The 22,064-nt window shown below is 37.0% G+C and overlaps 4 protein-coding genes across 5 annotated transcripts; 3 read left to right on the top strand and 1 right to left on the bottom strand.

The window, feature by feature from the left end:
- Positions 1–2,340: 2,340 nt before the first annotated feature.
- Positions 2,341–7,885, top strand: EMB2737 (embryo defective 2737). The gene is made up of 12 exons (XM_086662195.1): positions 2,341–2,850; positions 3,388–3,452; positions 3,759–3,857; positions 4,364–4,496; positions 4,677–4,736; positions 4,884–4,943; positions 5,202–5,324; positions 5,669–5,740; positions 5,870–6,007; positions 6,399–6,554; positions 6,701–6,805; positions 7,661–7,885. The coding sequence occupies exons 1-12, from the start codon at positions 2,626–2,628 to the stop codon at positions 7,694–7,696; spliced, it is 1,272 nt and encodes a 423-aa protein (XP_086518321.1). The 5' UTR covers positions 2,341–2,625; the 3' UTR covers positions 7,697–7,885.
- A 1,609-nt stretch (positions 7,886–9,494) lies between these two features.
- On the bottom strand, positions 9,495–11,406 carry LOC147560124 (uncharacterized). Of its 2 annotated transcripts, XM_086657964.1 has the most exons (4): positions 11,070–11,406; positions 10,415–10,968; positions 10,167–10,303; positions 9,495–10,130 (listed from the first exon to the last, which is right to left on the bottom strand). In XM_086657964.1, the coding sequence occupies exons 1-4, from the start codon at positions 11,242–11,244 to the stop codon at positions 9,662–9,664; spliced, it is 1,335 nt and encodes a 444-aa protein (XP_086514090.1). In that variant the 5' UTR covers positions 11,245–11,406; the 3' UTR covers positions 9,495–9,661. The 2 variants fall into 2 exon arrangements, with proteins under 2 accessions (XP_086514090.1, XP_086514089.1); XM_086657963.1 differs by having other exon boundaries at positions 9,495–10,303.
- Positions 11,407–13,230: 1,824 nt separating this feature from the next.
- On the top strand, positions 13,231–14,557 carry LOC147560123 (uncharacterized). Its single transcript, XM_086662194.1, has one exon. The coding sequence runs from the start codon at positions 13,440–13,442 to the stop codon at positions 14,457–14,459; it is 1,020 nt and encodes a 339-aa protein (XP_086518320.1). The 5' UTR covers positions 13,231–13,439; the 3' UTR covers positions 14,460–14,557.
- A 5,702-nt stretch (positions 14,558–20,259) lies between these two features.
- On the top strand, positions 20,260–20,926 carry LOC147560122 (uncharacterized). Its single transcript, XM_086659246.1, has 2 exons — positions 20,260–20,529; positions 20,627–20,926. The coding sequence occupies exons 1-2, from the start codon at positions 20,260–20,262 to the stop codon at positions 20,924–20,926; spliced, it is 570 nt and encodes a 189-aa protein (XP_086515372.1).
- Positions 20,927–22,064: the final 1,138 nt, after the last annotated feature.

The raw sequence follows: 22,064 nt of genomic DNA, 5'->3' as shown, positions 1-22,064 counted from the left end.
ATATATACACCTAACTACATTTAACACATATGTGGCATCATTGTATAAGCCTTAGAGCCTATAAGGTAAATCAATTATAATATAATTGTCCTTGCTCCATATGAGAAAGCACAATTAAGGTTCTTTTCTTTTTTTTGGTTGAACTCACAAGTAAGGTTCTTACCAAGCGAAAAATATTGACGGTGGCATCCTGTGCTCCAACATCCTCGATGATCACCATAAGCTATACATTTCAATCTACTGGGGGAATGTCTAAACATTTTAACAAATGTCTGAGGAAGTGATGGAATTGTGATACGACATTTTACTGAATGTTATGAGAATGTCGTAAATGATATTGTTCAAGAAGAAATGTCGGATCATTTTATCAAATGTTTGGCACAGTGATGAAAATGTTACACGACCGCGAAGTATGATTCCATTAAAATCCAAAGTTGTAGCATTTTGACAAATGTTTTAACACAGAATAAAGTTTTGTTAACAGTTGAACAAATGTTATCTGAATCACATAAATGTTAACAAAAACAGAAGTTCTAGCTACAATGAACAAAACTGTACAGACAAAAAGCTAGGAGATAATATCAGAAAGAAGGATGAACAAAAGCAAAAATCTCATAATATTCAAATCATCAACATTTCCTGGTTTGATAGGCGAAGAAGATGATGACTGAAGTTTTATAAGCGAAGAAGATGATAACTGAAGTTAATGAAGGACGTTCTACAAACGAAGAAGTTGATGGCTGGAGGAGATGACTCAATATGATGAATGAAGATGGCTGGAGTTGATGACTGAACCACGAAAACTAGAAAAAGGATTTGGGTTTGTGTGTCGATTTTGGTAGAGAGAGAAAGGAAGAAAAGGATGATAAATGAATATGATTGAAGATGATGATTGAAGAAGATGATGATTGTACGAGGGTTTGGGTTTGTGTATGACAAATGAAGAAGATGATTGAAGAAGATGATGACTGTAAGATAAATGAAGATGGCTCGGTTGTGTTCTTGAAGAGGGTTTGGGGTTTGGGTTTCGGTTTGGGTAGATAGAGAAAGATGGACAAGATTTTGGAGAAGAAATTTCTGATAGAGAGAGATTTTGGATAGAGAGGGATTAGCTAAAAATAAGAAGTCTTAAAGATACGTATTTGGATTGGATTGAGCCTAGAGATGCGTATTTGGGTTTGATTTGAGATAATATGGGATTATTGGGTTTTTTATGGGATAATTTTCCGGGTTGGGCTTAATTTAGTATTTGGGCCCAAAATTTGGGTCTTTCATTAAAAATTTTTAAAAACAATCTCACAAATGGTTAGAGGCAATGTGGTCTTGAGATCAATGCCCATCTTTCTTCTTCAAACACATTTTTTTTTAAATTTCTTTTACTCTTTTCTCTATATTCTTCTTCTCTTTTCTTTATCTTCTTCTTCATTCCTCTCTCCTAGGGTCGTGTTTGGGGGTGTCAGGTGTGCAAGCAGGGTGCCCGCCCAGACCCCCAAACACAAGAGCCCACTTCTTATAGATGTCTAGGTTTATAATACTTATAGCCGTAGATACTTGTCATATTTAAAGTTAACAACCATCTTAGTTAATAACTGGGCTAGCATTCCAAGTAGTTGACGCGGGTTCGACTCCCAGTCTCCCACAGGCTCATCATTTTTTTTGTTTATTTTGTTGTGATCTATATAGACACCCCTAGCTATTGTGGTTGGCGGTACAAAATTTTATGTGTAATTGAGCGCCTAAAACAATAAGAGGGATTTTATAATTTCAATAAAAAAATGATTTTTTTTCTTACAATTACTTTCTTCAAAATACTATTGTTTTTATTTATGGTTTCATCTCACGACAAGTAAATTATCTTGCATTTATTCATTTTTTTTGTAATTTTTCATCGCACGAAGGGCCCATATTCAAATTTCGCACAAGCCCCCCTGATTCTAAAACACGGCCCTGCTCTCTCATCTCTCTATAATATTGCAGACTTTTTGGGTGCTAAGATCCAAAGTCGAGAGGGAAACAACCCAGATCGTATGCTAAGGTCCCTAAGCAATCACTTAGTGGAATGAAGGGGAGGGATCCCTTTCACCGGCTATAATAGAGAGAGAGAAGAGAAGAAGATGGAAGAAGAAAAAACACATTGTCGACGACTTTTTACTGGAAAAGAAGGAAGATGAACGCTGCTTAAAAGTTCTAACCATACTTGGTCAACTTATTTTGACCAAATCTTTGGAGAAAAACACATTTACCTTTAAAACTTCATATAAACCAACAATTGATAGCTCAGTTGGTCGGACATGTACACTTCCGATCATTGTTTAATTGGACTTTAGTGGTTTACAATTTAGGGTTTAAAATTGACGGTCATCGTGTTTATCACATCTTACATCTCACGGTGAACTTAAAAGAAAAAAAAGCTTAGCCTGAACTGAGGTGTACTCCTCACTGGTACCAAATTCCAGTTTCTTATCTCATCCTCTTTGATTTGGAGGGCGCCCTTTTAAAATCATATCTGCAATTTCATAGCCTACCCAAACTCCATTTTTACGAGCTTATCCATTTCTATGCTTCATTTCTCTCTCTTCTTCATCCTCACTGAAACCCCCTAAGAAAACAAAAAAGGGGACTTCAATGTCTGGAGGTCCAAATAATCTATTGAAAGTAGCAAAACAATACTACGATGTTTACTATAAAATCTTCACAACTCGTTATGGGCAACAAGTAATTGACATTTTTGAGTTCCCAATCAAAGTTGTTCTTTCTCCTTTCACTCTTGCTTATGATATTGCTGGTTCTGCTCCTCGTGGTTTTGGTGTTCCTCAATTCATCTCTCATCTTTCTTTCTCTGCCATCTTTGTAATCTCTCTCAACCCTTTACTTTTGTTTGGGTAATAATTAGGTTACTTGTTTGTATTAAAGATGTAATTTTGCTAAATTTATGTATGAAGATGCTAATTTAGGTTAGAAATAACTTGGGTGCTTTAGTGAACTTGTTTTCAAGAATGGGTATTTGAGGTTTAGTTAGTTTGGGTTATTATTTAATTGAGAAGAAGAAGTTTTGCGAGTATAATTGTTCTTTTTTTGGTGTCACTATTAGTATGATGTATGATGAATGTGGGATATGCTTATTGATGCTTGTAAGTAAAATGTATCGACTTTGTTTCCGACAAGTCTATAGTACTACATTACCCGAAAGAAAAAGAATAAGTTTGTAATTGAGTTATAGGTCATATCGACGGGACAAATGTTTTGGGTTTTATGTTTGTTGGAGTAATATTCTTATGTGACTTCTCTAGTCATTTACTAATTGTGAACCCGATACTAGTCTCGTTTGTGTTAGGGATTTTTATGTGGATTTCTAACATGTTGTTATATCTTCATGCTTGATTGCAGGCTATTGCTACCTTAGGTACTTATGATATTGCCTTGGAGCTAGGAAAGAAAGTGATATGTCAGAGGTGCTTATTTTTAGTGTACTTTTTTTTTTTTAAAAGCCAGTATGTTCAAATGGTGGAGTGTTTTCATGAAGATTGTAGGTTTTGGGCAATGTATTTGGTCTCGACAAGTGATCTTACTAATTTTGCTAACTAAATGACGTTTTTATTGGTGAAATTAGTACGAAAACCCACATAAGAAATAATGTTATAAATCGTTAGTTTTGATTTTGAATCTTATTTTGTGAAGATTAAGTTAAATTTAACGTCTATGGTTAATCAACTCAAAATTACTTTGATATTTCTTAACATTGTTTATATGTGCTTCAGAGATTGTCGGACGTGCAATGGATGGCAAGCACTGCGGTGTACTTTGTGCAAAGGTACAGGGAAGGTGCACTATCAAGTGAAAAACTATAACTTGAATAGGTAGCTCTATTCCCACTCCTATTGACTTTGGAGTTTAATCAAATTACATATTGTGATTTTGTTTGAACTATCATAAAATTTGGTTCACTCTTTTTTCTTCTTTATCAAGTTATCCTTTGTTAAATATTATTGCTCCATTGCAATTTGCATTTTGTTCGAAAGCTGATATTGTAATTTGAGTTTGCATATGTGCTGAAGTGTTATTCAAGCGAAACTATGTCAATGTTAGATAAGTTAAAAAAAAAATGTCAATGTTAGATAAGTTTTCAAGAAGCAGATCACTATCAGACTTTTTTTTCCGGATTTTAGACCCACGACGCCGTGGTTATATGGACTGCGTAACCGTTTTCATCATGTTTTGTACGTTCTTGTTTGCCTTCAGTCTGACTACTACTAAGTTGCTTACGTAGTCTAGCCTTGTGATTTTGTTCTTCTTTGGAGTTTTCTTGTTAATTCCATATACTAAAATTCTTCATTGTGGTTTTTTTTACAACATTATATCTCAGCGGCGAGAAGGCAACTGCTGAGTCTGTTGCAGATGCAATAGTTGATAATCGTGCTGAGTTGGTTCACCTTCCTTCTGCCCTTGATTTGCATTTTCCTTTGCCCTCTAAGGACTGCCCAACGTGTGATGGTTCAGTAAGTTCTACCTTGATCCAGAAAACAAACTGAGTGTTTCATTTTGGTTGTCATTTTACTTCAGAACCACTATCCATTTCCAGGCAGCTTTTATTCTGCTGACTTTAGCGAAGCAGTAGGAAGAACTGATTTTGTTATTTTTATACACTCTAATCATCTTTGGAATCTAATCAATTGTAGGGCGTTATGGGCTGCCCTGAATGCAAACATAAGTTACAAATCAAGATCTCTGCAGATAATGTGAGTCTCTTTCCTAAGTGATTGCACTCCAGACTTAACAACTCAGTTTCCCAATTGTCACAAACACATGCCTATATAGTGTTAATTCCTTATACAATTAGTTGATTATAGTTACTAACTTACTACTATGCTTTTTATTGGTGTTAGATAATGGAACCACCATGGAAAGCATATAACGTCTTGAGCAAGATGGATTACCCCTATGAGGTGAGTGTAATGATACAAAGATGTGATTTCAACTTTTAGGAGAAAGAAGAGAATCTTGTTTTTGCAACATTAAACAAATATGTAATGGTCCTAATAGATTTGATATCTATGACCCTGTCAGATCATGTAAGTATCGAAAAACAACCTAGTTGAAATTTTACATGAGGTTCAATGCAAAAAAAAAAAGTTTTACTTGAGATGCAACTGACGTCTTATCCTTATTAACAGTTTATTACGCCTCTTGTTCTTATATTTCAGAACATTGTTCATAGCATGAAAGATCCTAGCATTGCCGCATTTTGGTTGCTAACCATGCCTCAGATTATGGGAGGATTCACCTATGATGATGAAGTCAAGCAGAAAATTTGGTGGCAATACAAGGTTTGTGGGTCAATCTGCAGTCCTATATTCTATTACAATATTTACTCTTTAGCCTCGTTACTTCGTTTCTCAGTATAATAATTCTTCCAAACTTGAAATCCTTAGGTTTTTTTTGTTGTCATGTTAGATACTAGTAAGTCAAGCTCCTTCAGAGTACCTCTAACAGTAGTAGAATTTTGGCTCTTGTTTATGATAAAACGTAATGACTGCGATAATAGGGCTTCATGCCTTAATATTTTTGGCATGTTTGTCTGCATGTATATTTATATACATATGTGTATATGCATATCCGTATTACCTTAGTGCTTTTTATTTTTTGTGTCTGATTTTTGATGTTTATGTAGGAATCCATGCGTTATGATCAACTCCGAGATGTAGTAGCTAAACGAAAACCTGGCTGGGAGCACTTACAAGAGGTGAGTTGAGAAATTCTGTGTATTGTCTTCATCTATTTACTTACTGGATAAATGAAATCAAGACCATTTTTTTCTAATGCTCTCAAATTATTATGTGGAGACTGAGTTTAAAGGATTTGTCACTGACAGGCCCTTATCTCCATAGATCCAGTTCGTGCAAGGGATGATCCAGTTATTGTGAGAAATGTACCGTATTACAAGGCCAAGAAAGCACTAGAATCAGAGGTCATGAAACTTGACGTCCCACCTCGACCGGATAATTGGGGTGTGAGTGTTCTTGATCATATTTTGAGCGTTTATCTAGTTCTAATTTTGTGAGATTTGAGTGTTCTTGTCTGTTTAGGTGCAATCATGTGATCCAATTTTGGATTGATTTGGCTGCATGAATTTGGCAAACAAGACGGTCCAAGTACTTGTGGTATAAATGAATGCAAACATTTACACCCTCTTTTGCCAAATTCACGTAACGAAAAAATTGGTCCATGTCGTCGGACCTTAATGGTTTTCACTACATTGAACGCGTCATATTTTCCATGGAATGTCCCAAAAGTCAATGAGAGGGGGGGGGGGGGGGGGGGGGGGGGCGTATGACTCGCCTTTTCACGTTTTTCTTGCATAATCATCTCTTGGTATAATACTTATTGAAGATTTTTAACAGGATCTGAATCTTCCACTTAACGCCTCTTCATGGAGTGAAGATGACCTTAAAGACCCAAAGAAATTGTATGAGATGACAGTTCTTCTCAATGCTCAGAGAGAAATGGCAGATAATATATTGGATACACAATGGGAAACAAATTGGCGCCATAACAAGGTACTTCATGCTTTCAAATTTCATTCAGAGTGTATACATGCATAGCTAGTATGGGAGTTCTCCAAGATTTTAACTTGGCCTCTTTCTTGAATTCTGATTTCTTCCAGAATATTCGTGAAATTTACGTGCTCCATTCTATGTTTCAGTTGAATGAGCTACTACAAGAGAAGGTTCGTCCATATATCCAGAGCATCGACAGTGGGGTCCTTCCTTCTCCTATTCTCATACAGTCTCAAAATCAAGACCAGAAGGTTTATTTCTTATATCCGTGGTTTGCTTGCCTTGAAATTTACAGTACATTGTCTGCTTAGTACCTTTGGCTCGATGGAAATTTATAACCCTTAGTTGTCTACGTATTTGCTTAGAAAACTTTATCCTGTCATTTACTAGAAATAAGAATCAGGGGCGAATAATTAGGAAATCAAATGGATAACTAATAACAAAAAAATAAGGAAGTTTCGTAAAATCGTAGGACAATATGATATTTTGTGAATCTTTGTCGGAACACCTGAAGGCTGAACATGAAGCAGAGGTGTTTTATATTCTTGAATGTTTTTCAGGGACAACACAAGTCGGTAGGACTCTTTAGAGCATTATTCCGTTTTTCTTGTGCCCGTTATTGGGTATAGTAGTTCGAAAAGCCTTAGGCAGGGTTAGTTATTTTTGCACTAGTTAATCATCTTTTTCGCGTACGTTCTTTCGTGTATTCGTAGCAACTAGAGAGAAGGATAAGTGAACAAAAAATAACAACTGTCAAATTTAGAGTCTTAGACGTGGTTCTAAAAATTTGAAACGATGAAGACCGAACATAATGTTGATGGAAAGCCCTAGAAAAGCTCCCAAAGCACATGAACTAATCCTAGATATTGATTGGCGATATAGAACACATGTTTTCAACACCAAACAATATTCATATCCCGTATATGTCAATAATTATGTCATGATCAAGTAGGTTTCATGTAATGTGTACACTCAACAATACTTGTATCTCATATCCCGAGTTATCTATTTGCCGATATTCATCTTTAGTTTTTATTGTCTCGAGTCCATTGACATTTGATATCTACAGCAAATATTAATGTCATATTGATATCTCATCTCTACAGAAAAAGACTAGACGAAGAAGATGGTGGTTGTTTTGAGAAGGTAATTGCGAGGTTTCAGGTAATTCAACTTGTTTGTGGGAAAATTTTGTGTCTTCTGAGTAGCTAAGGTGTCCTGTGTTTTGTGCTACTAATGTTTGGGAAATTCTTCTGAATGTAAAACCGAAAACAGTTGAAATCTTCACTTAATTTTATTTTTATTAGTATGAATTGCATGATCTTATGACATGTTTACATCTCGAAACCCTAGTTTTTTTCTTTTATAAAGCTTTGTTTTTCGCTCGCGGGAATAGAGTGTGATTAACTGACAGTGCATCCCAAAATGATGTTAGATACACGAGAATGCATGAGGAATCATATTCTCGGCAAAATATGATTGAAATATCATTTGAAAACCTAGGGTTAATTAGTAGCATGATATGACCCCACAAGGAAAGATTTCGAATACTTATATATAATCTAGTCAAATACTAAATTCTCGAAAATGAAGTATAAAATATTGGATCAATCTTAAGAGATTGAGAATATATACCCCATTTTAAGTAAGGTATTAAAATCTTATTGTGAAATTGTTTTTTAACAGTTGAGAATCAAATCCTTTTTATTAAAATAGCTAATGAAGTCATGGTAGTTATATTCCATGCCCTCTTTTCAGAGGTCCATTCAAGGGTAAATATACATGAGTACTATACTCACCAGGGTTTTTTGCTGTAGGCGCACAATTGGAGTCTATCACTCCAGTCGATTCAGCTTGACTAAACAAACATTGTGGGTGCCCTCTCCTCTCACTGTCCAGTCCGAGACCACTTGTCGTACTAGTTTCATTCTGAATTAGACTCTTGGACTAGACAACTCGAGTCATTGATTATGGTTTTGGACTGAGAATGAGATGAGTCCAAGATCATTCTGAATTTTTAGATTGGATAAACTCAACTACTTTCGAATTATTCTAGAACAATTCGAAATTAATCCAAATTTGACGATAAAACTATAGATGATGCCCTTTAGAAAAGATGAGAAACTCTAATTGACGGAGATTTTGAAAGAAAAATCGAAGTGGAAAGGGAGGAAGAAGAACAACTCAAGGACGGATTGGGGCGCCGACAGACCGATTGAGTGAACAGGTGGGCGCCTATAGCATCCATAAGAAAAAGACTTTGGGGCTTTTGTGGTTAGTCATCAATCTACTTTTTGTTTGAAAAGAACTCTAACCTAACCAAGTAAGTGTATTGCACGTGTGAATCTATGCTGCACGTGAGTAGTGAATAGACTAAAATCAAAGCAGGTGAGAGCTTAATATACCACCAGTAAAAGTAGACCTTGTTGCCCTAGGTAAGTGGCACAAGTGTGACCACTCCCTTTTGAGTTTGAGAAAATTAGAAAAAATTTATTGAGTTTGAGAAAATTAGAAAAAATTTAGGTGTAGTTGTGACAAAGGTAACTTTCTATCACCGAAAGGATTCAGGAGCGTGATCAGCTCCTACAACAAGGTGTTGGGTTCGGTGAAGGAGAGAGTAATCTCGTGTTTAGTTGTCACCATTGAATTTAGAATTCTAAATAGGCGATAAGCCGTAGATAAAGATGACACCAAGTCACAAAAGATAAGTTGAGTCATGCAACAGAACGGTCATAGAGTCATGTTTGATGTTCTAAAACTCATGCGTAAAGTTGTGACTCTGAACACATTGAATTATCAAAGTCACAAAAGATAACCTAAAACGGATTTGTTCATGTAGATCAAACTCGAGTAAATCCTCAAAACTAGAAAATAAGTTACACTTACGAAAAAATACAAATTTTGTCGTAAATAATTTCAACTACTTAAACACTAGAAAAGTAATTCAAACAATGATCATATATATAATAGAAACATGAAAGTGTATATATGAAGATTATAACAAATTAACTAATGAACATGAAAATCCAAATGAAGAAAAATTAATCATGAAATAAGTTATTCTTTAGAATCCAAACCAATAGTATTTATTTCCTAAACCCTAGAAACTAAAAGTAGGCAAGAAAACTACTAGTGAATACTAAAGTAATCAAAAGTAATCCCAAGCTGCTGGTGAAAGAAGCAGATGCTGAAGAAGAAGGAGCTGGTGCTGGTGCATTACCATCTGAAGTAGTATATGGAGATGGAGCTGGTGGCGTAGAAGAAGCTGATGGAGCTGTAGTGGCTGGTGTAGGAGAAACCCTAGGTGGTGGAGACTTGGGTGGTGAGTGAGAGACTGGTGATGGTGAAGGTGAAGACTTGGGTGAGTGAGCAATTGGTGATGGTGTAGACTTGGGTGAGTGAGCAATTGGTGAAGGTGAAGACTTGGGTGAGTGGGAGATTGGTGATGGAGAGGGTGAAGACTTGGGTGAGTGGGAGATTGGTGATGGTGAAGGAGAAGATGATTTTGGTGAATGAGCTGCAGGAGATGGAGATGACCAGTTTGGTGGTTGGGCTACCGGAGATGGAGATGACCAGCTGTGTGGTGGATGGGCTGCCGGAGAGGGTGATGACCAGCTGTGTGGTGGATGGGCTGCCGGAGAAGGAGAAGACGAATGTGGTGGGTGGGCTGCCTGGGAAGGAGATGGCGAGCCGTGTGGTGGATGGGCTGCCGGAGAAGGAGATGACCAGCCGTGTGGTGGGTGGGCTGCCTGAGAAGGAGATGGCGAGCCGTGTGGTGGATGGGCTACCGGAGAAGGAGATGACCAGCCATGTGGTGGATGGGCTGCCGGAGGAGAAGAGGAATGTGGAGGGTGGGCTGCCTGAGAAGGAGATGGCGAGCCGTGTGCTGGATGGGCTACCGGAGAAGGAGATGACCAGCCATGTGGTGGATGGGCTGCCGGAGAAGGAGAAGAGGAATGTGGAGGGTGGGCTGCCTGAGAAGGAGATGGCGAGCCGTGTGGTGGATGGGCTACCGGAGAAGGAGATGACCAGCCCTGTGGTGGATGGGCTGCTGGAGATGGAAATGGAGATGACCAGCCGTGTGGTGGATGGGCTGCTGGGGAAGGAGATAATGAGTGTGGTGGTTGGGCTACCGGAGATGAAGAATGTGGTGGTTGGGCTGACGGAGAAGGAGAAGGAGAAGGAGAAGGAGGTAGGGTTTTAGTTCTAACAGCCAAAACAACAACAATCAATTTCTTACCATTAACACAAGAACTTTCTTCACTACTAGTGAAATAAAATGGACCTGATCTATCAAACTTGAATACAGAATGATCTTCACCACTCAAAACCCTAATTGGATTTTTTGTATTACACTTTTCATAATCTTCTTTATCAACAACCAACACTGACCCAGATCCCTTATACTTGAAAACTGCACAAAATCAAAATAACAAATCAGCCATTAAAAGAGACAATCTAAACAGAGAGAAAGTATATATACTATATAGAGAGAGAGAAAGAACAGAGAATTACCAAGTGAGTCATTAACTTGAAATCGATTTTGCTCAGCCCAATGATTATAATTCACAGAGTGATCAGAATCCCACCCATCTTTTCCACCAACATAAAAATCATAACCTTGAGATGATGAACAAACAAACCCTAGTAAAATCAAAACCAAAAAGCTATAAAATCTCTGAAACTCCATTATTATAATAGAAAAAAACAGAGGAATCACCCCAAACAAAAACAGAGTATCAAACAAACTAGGGTTTTAACAAGAAATGATTTCTCTAAAGATATAGAGTAAGAAGCTCTGCTAAAAAAGCTAAGAAATTATAGAGAGAGAAAGAAAAGATTTGATTGCCAAAGAAATGAAATGGGTAGAAAATATTTATAGAGAGAGAAAATTTTCTAATGAGATTACCGTTGCAAAAAAATGGAAACTTTAAAAACCTTGGCTGTAAATTCGGTACGTGTGAAATAAATAAATATATATTGCCGTTTTTTTTTTCAAATATTTGATTTATTTTGTCAAATTATTTTTTGGTAACAAACCTATGCAAATAACTTATAATTAGAAATACAACTGTGTCACACTCACATGACAATCTCATGAGTATAAAATACGATCCAGCTAAATATATATGTCCAACTAATTATATATGTCACTCGTTTGTGGTGTCTATATTAGATTTAATGTGGACAGAAATTCGTCTGTCGCATCTGAATAATATTCTTCCGTATATAAATATGATCCCATTAGGTATACATGTCACTAGTTTATTGTGTCTATATTAGATTTAGTCTACAGAGAAATATCACTGTAGTATTTCTCGTCAAGATATCAATATTGAGTGATCAGTAAAATTTGGATGGTTAAATAATATGGTTTAGTTAGGGTAATTAAGGGTTGGAATCTAATTGATCTTGTTATGTTTTGGATTATAGGATAGAGACTATTTGGTGATATATGCATTTTGAAGTGATCTAACTTTTAGACTTGGGTATTTAACTAATTTAGGGCCTAACCTATTATAATCTTATAGATTTCACAAGATGATATAGTCATCAATTCTATGAAATCATTATGTTAAATCATTTTGTGAACACAAATCTTTTTTTTTTTTTTGATGAAATCACAGAAATCTAATTGATTTTATGAACAGACTCTATGTCTAGTTAAAATATTCAATTTGGTTCTAGCTTTTAATGTAATAATATAGTTTTTTTGTTAAGGATAATAATATAGTAGATTATATACAATATTATTATTATCCATGTACATTTGATGAAAAGGCCAACTTTCTAGTCCATGTGATCTCTTGCACTCAATATGCCCAAATAAATAGTAATGAGTATCATCAAAATTCGAATTACGATAACTCTTATTTTTCCCCCTTTTGTAAAATTCGACAGTATATCTTATAGATCCTGTTTCAAAAATTAGATATAATCTGCAACTTCTATAACAGAGTGTAAACATAAATTTACTAGCTAATATGATTGCACAATCTGATCAAACTTCTATAGTAAGATCTCAATAGACGAAAGTTGATTTATCAACTCTAAGTAATCAAAGCAAAGTTTCTCTTGGAACGTAGCTACATTTTATGTCTAACACGGTTTGAACACGCTTTTGTTTAATTTGTATGTCACTAGTCCTTTAAAGTTAAAAATTCCACACTGTTATAAGGGATGTGGCTGCCCATAAAATCATTGGTGATGCAAGGGATTTGGGTGCCTTTAATATACCTTTTTCTTATCCAACTTACATCTATTGCAGCCCATCATTCCTATATTGCCACCATGATGTGGTGTCATCTTGTGGTAGTTCATATGAGATGTGTCATTGCATGGGAGCTCCATATGCAAAGTGTCATCTTGGTTGTGACAACACATCATGCAAGTGACAACACATGAGGTTATGTGTCACCATTCTACAACTCCATATGCAAAGTGTCATCTTGGTGGTGACAACACACCATGCAAGTGACAACACATAGGGTATGTGTCAACATCCTATTAGTTCTCCCACCCTATAAATAGATGTACTTTGTGTATTGTTGATATAAGTTTGTAAGAGATAAGAAAGTGTATGGAAAAGGTTTGGGAAGAATTCTTCTTAATATAGTTTGGTTCAAGATCATCTCTTTGTTTTAGTATATCTTTATATTTCTATCTCTTCCCTTCCTTTATTTCCATTAAGTTGCATGCAAATATCGATACACACTGGAGAAAATAGACCGACAATTTACAACACGTTATCAGCACGAGTCTCTAGCCAGCTGAAAGAAGCCGTTACTCTGCTCATTTGCCGAAGTCAACATCGGTGAAATATCGAACAAACTAAGCCGCTACTCCGTCTGGTGAAAGGTATAATATTTTAATTCATATTTCATAATGTCTAACCTTGCTAGACTTGAATTTGCAGCTCTAGATATAACAGGTAAGAATTACATGGAATGGGCAGTCGAAGCTAGACTGACTCTAAAATACAAAAATCTCCTGAACACTATTGTTGAAGGGAATAATGCAGAGGAAATGTTACAGGCTCAAGCTTTAAGCTTTTTGAGACGTCACATACATGATGACCTGAAGTCAGAGTATTTGTATGTGGAAGATCCCTTGGCTTTATGGAATATCTTAAAAGATAGATATGATCACCTGAAGATGGTCATACTTCCAAAAGCTCGAAATGATTTTATAAATCTTCGACTACAAGATTTTTCTTCCATTTCTGCTTATAATTCCAGCCTTTGTAAAATTGTTTCCAGACTAAAAGTGGGAGGAGATATTATCACTGATGAACAGATGATAGATAAAACATTTAGTACGTTCCATGCCTCGGATATTGTCCTGCAGTCACAATACCGAGAGCGACGTTTCTCTAAATTCTCCCAGTTACTGACTTGTCTTTTGGTCAATGAACAGAACAACCAGTTGTTGTTGCATAACCATGAATCTCGGCCCACTGGGTCCGTACCTGTGCCTGAAGCACATGCAATATTATCAAAAGATCATGGAGGGAAACAAAATTACAAAGGGAAGCGTGGTTCCGGAAGAAACCACCAACGTGGATCCCGCACGAACAAATGGGAGAGAAACAGGCAAACCCCTTACCACCGGAAGTGGGAAAAGGGAGAAAATTCAAAGAATTATGCAGCGAGAAAGCCTGACAAAGTAAAGGGTAAAAATAATACCCCTCCCAAAGCTCGTGAAGAAGCTTGTTATCGCTGTGGTATGGAAGGTCATTGGTCCCGTACCTGTCGTACGGCGAGACATTTGGTGGACCTATACCAAGCATCTCTGAAATCTAAAGCTGCACCAGAGATGAACCACATGGAACTTGATCCACCATTGTGTGTTGGAGATTATCTCCCTGAAGGAGAAAATCAAACTGATGATATGTTTAATATTTAGTGTATTAACTTTTCTATCTATTATAATGCTATATTATAATAACTTTTGTCTGTTAGATATTAGATAGTATATTATATGTATCCGTAATAGTTTTGTTTATGTTATAAATAGTTGTGGTTTGAATCTTATATTATATTATGAAAGGTATGGATTCCAGAAGAAACATATCTAAAGGTGATGAAGATAGCTGTCTAGCAGACAGTGGGACCACAAATTCGATACTTCGAAATACAAAATATTTCTCGACCTTAAAATTATGTGAGGCAAATGCGATTACTATCGCTGGCTCATCAAACATTATAGAAGGCTCCGGAAGAGCTACTATAATATTGCCCCGTGGTACGAAAATAATTATTGAGGATGCTTTGTACTCGACTAGATCCCTGAAGAATCTATTGAGTTTCAAAGACATTCGTCTGAATGGGTATCACGTCGAGACTGGGTCTGAGAATGATAAAGAATATTTATATATCACCTCGAGTATATCATGCCAGAAGCGTGTTCTAGAAAGACTTGAAGCTCTTTCTTCTGGGTTATATCTTACAGAGATTAAAACAGTTGAATCATATGTCGTTGTCAACCCGAAGTTGCGCGATCCGAATATTTATAAAATTTGGCATGATCGACTAGGACACCCAGGATCTACCATGATGAGTAGAATAATACAAAACTCTCAGGGACACCCTCTTCAGAACCAGAAGTTTCTGATAGATAGGGATTTTACTTGCACTGGTTGCTCACTGGGGAAGTTTATTACTCGCCCATCCCTGACGAAAGTACATATCGAATCTCCCAAATTTTTGGAAAGGATTCAAGGTGATATATGTGGCCTTATACACCCGCAGTGTGGACCATTTAAATATTTTATGGTATTAATAGATGCATCAACTAGATGGTCTCATGTAAATCTGCTCTCGACGCGGAATCAGGCGTTTGCAAAGTTATTAGCTCAGATAATTCGTTTACGAGCTCACTTTCCTGATTATCCGATTAAGTCAATTCGTCTAGATGGAGCAGGAGAATTTACATCGAGTACTTTCGATTCCTATTGTCTCTCAGTTGGAATTAATGTTGAACATCCTGTAGCTCATGTTCATACTCAGAATGGTCTAGCTGAATCATTCATTAAGCATATCCAACTGATTGCGAGACCAATGTTGATGAGGACTAAATTACCGGTTACTGCATGGGGACCTGCAGTTCTTCATGCTGCAACTTTGATAAGGTTACGTCCTACTTCGAATAATCAATTCTCACCTTTGCAATATGTTCAAGGCCAGCAGCCAAACATATCTCATTTGCGTATTTTTGGATGTGCTGTATATGTTCCTATTACAGCCCCACAACGCACAAAGTTTGGGCCTCAGCGCCGACTAGGAATATATATTGGTTTTAATACACCATCTATTATTCGATATCTCGAACCCCTGACAGGTGAGACTTTCACTGCACGCTTCGTCGATTGTCACTTTGATGAGACAGTTTTCCCGCCATTAGGGGGAGTAAATTTGCCTGAAGCAAATGTTACCAAAAAGGAACTTTCTTGGGTTACACCAAATTTGTCTCATTTTGATCCTCGTACTAATCAATCTGAAGTTGAAGTACAAAGGATAATACATCTACAAGAGATTGCTAATAAAATGCCTGACGCATTTAATGACGCAGCGAGAGTGACAAAGTCACATATACCTGCTGCAAATGTTCCTGCAAGGATAGATGTCCCTGAAGGATATGATAAAAATATTGCAGCAAATGAATCGTCCAGAGCACGTCTGAAACGTGGACGACCAATCGGTTCTAAAGATATAGTTCCCCGGAAGAGGAAAAACCAACCACAAGCAAGCAATGTTCCAGAAGAAACGACAAATACACCCCTAGAAGTGGGTAAAGCCCCAGAAGAGGCAGAAGCTCTTGAAGAGCACGAGTTATCTCCAAATGAAGAGATATCTATAAATTATGCTTGTAATGGTAAAGTGTTTAATCGAGATAACATAATCATCGATGATATATTTGCGCTTTCAGTAGCCACTGATATTATCACTGAAAATGATGATTATGAACCACATTCTATTGAGGAATGTCGGAAAAGGACTGATTGGGTAAAATGGAAAGAAGCAATCCAGACAGAGCTGAATTCACTGTCAAAACGTAACGTTTTTGGACCTGTAGTCCTGACACCCAAAGATGTAAACCCTGTAGGTTTCAAATGGGTATTCGTTAGAAAACGAAATGAGAACAATGAGGTTGTCCGCTATAAGGCGAGACTCGTGGCACAAGGTTTCTTGCAGAAACCAGGGATCGATTATGAAGAAACATATTCTCCAGTTATGGATGGAATAACCTTTCGATATTTGATCAGTTTAGCAGTTCTAGAAGAACTCGAGATGAATTTAATGGACGTGGTCACTGCGTATCTATATGGAAAATTAGATACTGACATTTATATGAAAGTCCCTGAAGGATTTAAATTGCCTGGAGGCAACCCACGTACCATGTATTCACTAAAGCTTAATCGGGCTTTATACGGATTGAAACAAGCAGGACGAATGTGGTACAATCGTCTTAGTGAATATCTGATCAAAGAAGGTTATGTTAATGATCTCGTTTGCCCATGTTTATTTATCAAGAAAGGAGATGTTGGATTCGCTATTCTTGCAGTATATGTTGATGATATTAACCTTATAGGAACTCCAGAAGAGCTCTCTAAAGCAGCAGAATATTTGAAGAAAGAATTCGAGATGAAAGATCTTGGGAAAACAAAATTCTGTCTTGGCTTACAAATTGAAAGAAGCACAAGTGGCATACTTGTTCATCAAACATTATACACAGAAAAAGTCCTGAAACGCTTTAACATGGAGAATTCTTATTCGCTTAGTACTCCCATGGTTGTTAGGTCTCTCGATGTTCTTAAAGATCCATTTCGACCTAAAGAAAAGGACGAAACACTCCTTGGTCCAGAAGTACCATATATGAGTGCTATTGGTGCATTATCATACTTAGCTCAATGCACTAGACCGGACATTGCTTTTGCAGTAAATCTATTGGCCAGATATAGCTCTGCACCTACTAAGAGGCATTGGGTTGGAGTAAAGCAAATTCTAAGATATCTGAGAGGAACAACTGACATGGGATTGTTTTATTCAAAGAACTTATCCGGTGATTCTCAAGTAAAAGGATACACAGATGCCGGTTATATTTCTGATCCGCACAAAGGGATTTCTCAGACAGGTTATGTATTCACAAGTGGAGGTACAGCTTTCTCATGGAGATCTAGTAAACAAAGTATGCCCGCTACCTCATCTAACCATGCAGAAATTATTGCTCTCCATGAAGCAACAAGAGAATGTGTATGGCTTAGATCCATTATTGAACACATTAGAAGCTCAAGTGGTCTTGATTCAATCACAAATTGTCCCACAGTCATTCACGAAGATAATTCGGCTTGCATCGCTCAAATCAGAGAAGGATACATCAAAGGCGATAGGACTAAGCACATATCCCCTAAATTGTTTTACTCACATCATCTCCAGAAGAATAATGAGATTGATATCCAGAAGATACAATCATGTGAGAATTATGCTGACTTGTTTACTAAGTCTCTGCCTACTACGACGTTCAGAAAACTGGTAGATGGCATCGGAATGCGACGCTTAAATAGCCTGATGATGTAAGACTACATCGATCCAAGATATGATATTCATCAGGGGGAGTCTATTATCATGTGCAGGTTCATGTATCGCTATCTACGCTCTGTACTCTTTTTCCTTCGTCCAGTTTTTGTCCCAATGGGTTTTTCTGGCAAGGTTTTAACGAGGCAGTATTTAGCGTATCCAGCGTCACTCGGAATCTATTATTTGTACTCTTTTCCTTCATCAGATTTTGTCCCACTGGGTTTTTCTGACAAGGTTTTTAATGAGGCAATTATTTCAAGTGATGGTCATCCAAGGGGGAGTGTTATAAGGGATGTGGCTGCCCATAAAATCATTGGTGATGCAAGGGATTTGGGTGCCTTTAATATACCTTTTTCTTATCCAACTTACATCTATTGCAGCCCATCATTCCTATATTGCCACCATGATGTGGTGTCATCTTGTGGTAGTTCATATGAGATGTGTCATTGCATGGGAGCTCCATATGCAAAGTGTCATCTTGGTTGTGACAACACATCATGCAAGTGACAACACATGAGGTTATGTGTCACCATTCTACAACTCCATATGCAAAGTGTCATCTTGGTGGTGACAACACACCATGCAAGTGACAACACATAGGGTATGTGTCAACATCCTATTAGTTCTCCCACCCTATAAATAGATGTACTTTGTGTATTGTTGATATAAGTTTGTAAGAGATAAGAAAGTGTATGGAAAAGGTTTGGGAAGAATTCTTCTTAATATAGTTTGGTTCAAGATCATCTCTTTGTTTTAGTTTATCTTTATATTTCTATCTCTTCCCTTCCTTTATTTCCATTAAGTTGCATGCAAATATCGATACACACTGAAGAAAATAGACCGACAATTTACAACACACACATATTTTTTTTAGTTTTAGGAGTTTTTTTCTCTAAAAGGTTGATGTTAGATATTTAGATAAATTGTTTGATAGTCTCACCGTAATGTTATAAAAGTAAAACCATATATATTTTTGGGACCATTTTACCTTTTACGAATAAATAAACTTGTGCCAAAGGGATTTTTTTACAGTAAGAGCGGGTTAAGACATGGATGCCCTCTAGCCCTTATCTATTCATATTATGCTCAGAAACTCTCACTAAATTAGTGGTTCAAGCTGAAACAAATGGATTGTATAATGGGCTCAAAGTCAATAGATATGCTCCACGCATTAGCCACCTAATGTTCGCAGATGATTTATTTTTCTTCGGGAAAACATCAGATAAAAATATTTCGTCCTTGAAGAATATATTGGACGAGTATGCGAATTGTTCAGGTCAACTTATAAATTACCATAAATCCGCTATACACTTGAGTACAAACTGTGCTGAAGGAAAATGGTGTTCCATATACTTGGAGTGAAAGAGATGCAGATGAATGATCGATATTTGGGTAATTATTTATTAAAGGCAAAACATAAAATTTTCGTATGATGGTATTTTGAATAAAGTCGAAAATAAACTTATGGGATGGAAAAGAAACTCATTATCTCATGCAGGGCAGTCTACGCTTATAAAAGTGAGTTATCTTCTATTCCGATATATTATTTATCAACCAATCTATTACCTCAAGGAGTGATAGAAAAATTTAAAAATGCCAAAGAAATTTTTGGTGGGGGCATAGTAAAGAAAAGAAGAAGATGCACTTTTTAAATTGGAAGAAGCTTCAAAATCCGCAGAAGGAAGATGGATTGGGAATACGGCATATGGGTGTTGTGAATCAAGCGCTAGTAGGGAAATTGGTATGAAGATTTCAAAATGAACCTCAAGGGTTATGGGCCCGATGATTACGAGCTAAATATCTAAAGCATGAAGACTTCTGGAAATTCAAGGCCAAGCCGACAAGTACATCGACCGCGACATGGAGAAGTATATTGGCAATAAGAGAATTTATAGAAAAAAGGAAGATGTTACTTGATAAGTGATGGGAAGAGAGTTCGAGTGTGGGAAGACCCCTGGATACCAACGTTAAGGGGATTTACGCCGGGAAGGAAAAACGGACAGCTAGAGGAGGATATAGTGACTTTTGTCGAAGAGCTTATTGATGAGAATGGGTGCTGGAAAAAATATAAAATCATACAATTGTTTGACTCTACGACAAAATCTCTTTATACTACAATCTCAAAGGAGATGCCTTCTTCGTCCTTTAGCATTGAACTACCTCACGATCTATCTTGGGCAAAAGTCTGGTCGAAGTTGAATCTTGCGCCGAGGGTAAGAATGTTCTTATGGAGAGTTCTACATGATGTTCTCCTGACAAAGAAGAAAACGCTTAAATTCAATCCAGCATTATCTACAATTTGTGATTGTTGTTTAGAGGCAGAAGAAGATATAGATCGCCTATTTCGAACATGTCGATTAGCAAGGGAAACTTGGTTATGTACCCCCATTAAACTTGCGGTAAGAAGGTATGGAAAACATTCAAAATATTTTATGTCAATGGCTAGTTGAAGAAGAGAATGAAGATACTATTGCTCTATGCATTTGTGTAATGTAGTATATGTGGAAGGCACGAAATAATTTAGTGATTGAAGGAACGAGCTATCACAGCCGACAGATAATTATTGAAGCAACAAATATGGTGAACGACTTCTCGACTGGAAGTATTGAGTTGGTTAGTGAACCAATTATGCAAGGGAGAGTTGTAAATTTGAATTGGACTCCACCACCAAAGGATGAACTTAAGATCAATTTTGATGCGGCTTTTAAAGAAGGACAGACATATATGGCAGCAGTGTGTCGTAATGAAGAGGGAGAAATGGTAATGGCTTATCTTCTTTCAGCTTCTACGTCGTGAGCTCTGGAGGCTGAAACGAAGGCAACTCAACTTGCATTGAAAATGGCGACTGACATTTACCAGTATAAGTGCACATTAGAAGTTGATGTCCTAAATGTTATTAAAGCATGTTCAGGGAAGGATGAAGATGTACCATGGAGAATTAGAGCATTGGTAATGGACATGAAGCAGAAAGCTAAAGAGTTTCCTGATTGCAAATTCTCTTTCTGTCCGAGGAGTGCAAATCAAGTTGCTCATATTTTGGCGCACTCGCAATCAAACGTTGCTATGGACGTCCCTTTAGAATTTTATGTTGCTCCTGTTTGCATTGTAAACTAATTGATGGCTGATAAAGCTAAACTCTCTTTGATTATCGAGCATTAATAAAGTATAGGCAATGCCTATTTTCATCAAAAAAAAATCTCCATGAAACCATCATCTAAAGCTTCACTCAACTCAATAGCTTTTCTATCTCACTTATAAATACCAACAATTCTTTTCAACCCTTAACACTTACAAGCTTCCACATCTTTTACTTGACAACATTCAAATCTTCTATTCATTTGTTTGAATAGTGCATATTTTAGATAATTTTTAGTTTTAACTAATGCCTGCCTTGTGGGATGTCGGAACCAACTAACTTCTAGGGTTCAATTGAAGAATAGTTATATGATTTTTTGTTTATATTCCTTCTACCACAAAATTAATAAATTACGAATTTCCGCTTCAAGTATTGAACCAGTGACGTGGAGATTCGACTAGATTCACTGTAGTTGATCCGAATATTGCTTGAAATTGCACCCAAATGTATTATAATTAACCCCATCAAAGTGGCCGAATTAACACAAACCAAATCGAACAGACGACGCCAATGTATAATTAACTAGGTTCCCACCGCGCCCTACGGACGCGGTAGATCCCTCTTGACTAACGTCGTCGATAGATCACGTAATCCGACTTCCCGTGTCGAGCATACATCTACACGTGCATGTTCCAATATGCTTATTTTTACATCATGTGAGGTCAAGAGAGTATCGGTTATCTGAAATCATGTACCGATCTCGTATGAAATCGTGTACTGATTTCAGATCACAGATATTCACATGTCGCCAAAAGGTGTGAAAATAGACATATTGGACCACGCACGTGTAGATGTATG

The sequence above is a fragment of the Eschscholzia californica genome, unplaced genomic scaffold (assembly GCF_041429995.1).
Source record: "Eschscholzia californica isolate CP2 unplaced genomic scaffold, dmEscCali1.0.p SCAF_2, whole genome shotgun sequence".
Lineage (NCBI taxonomy): Eukaryota > Viridiplantae > Streptophyta > Magnoliopsida > Ranunculales > Papaveraceae > Eschscholzia > Eschscholzia californica.
This window is presented reverse-complemented; position numbering and strand designations above follow the sequence as displayed.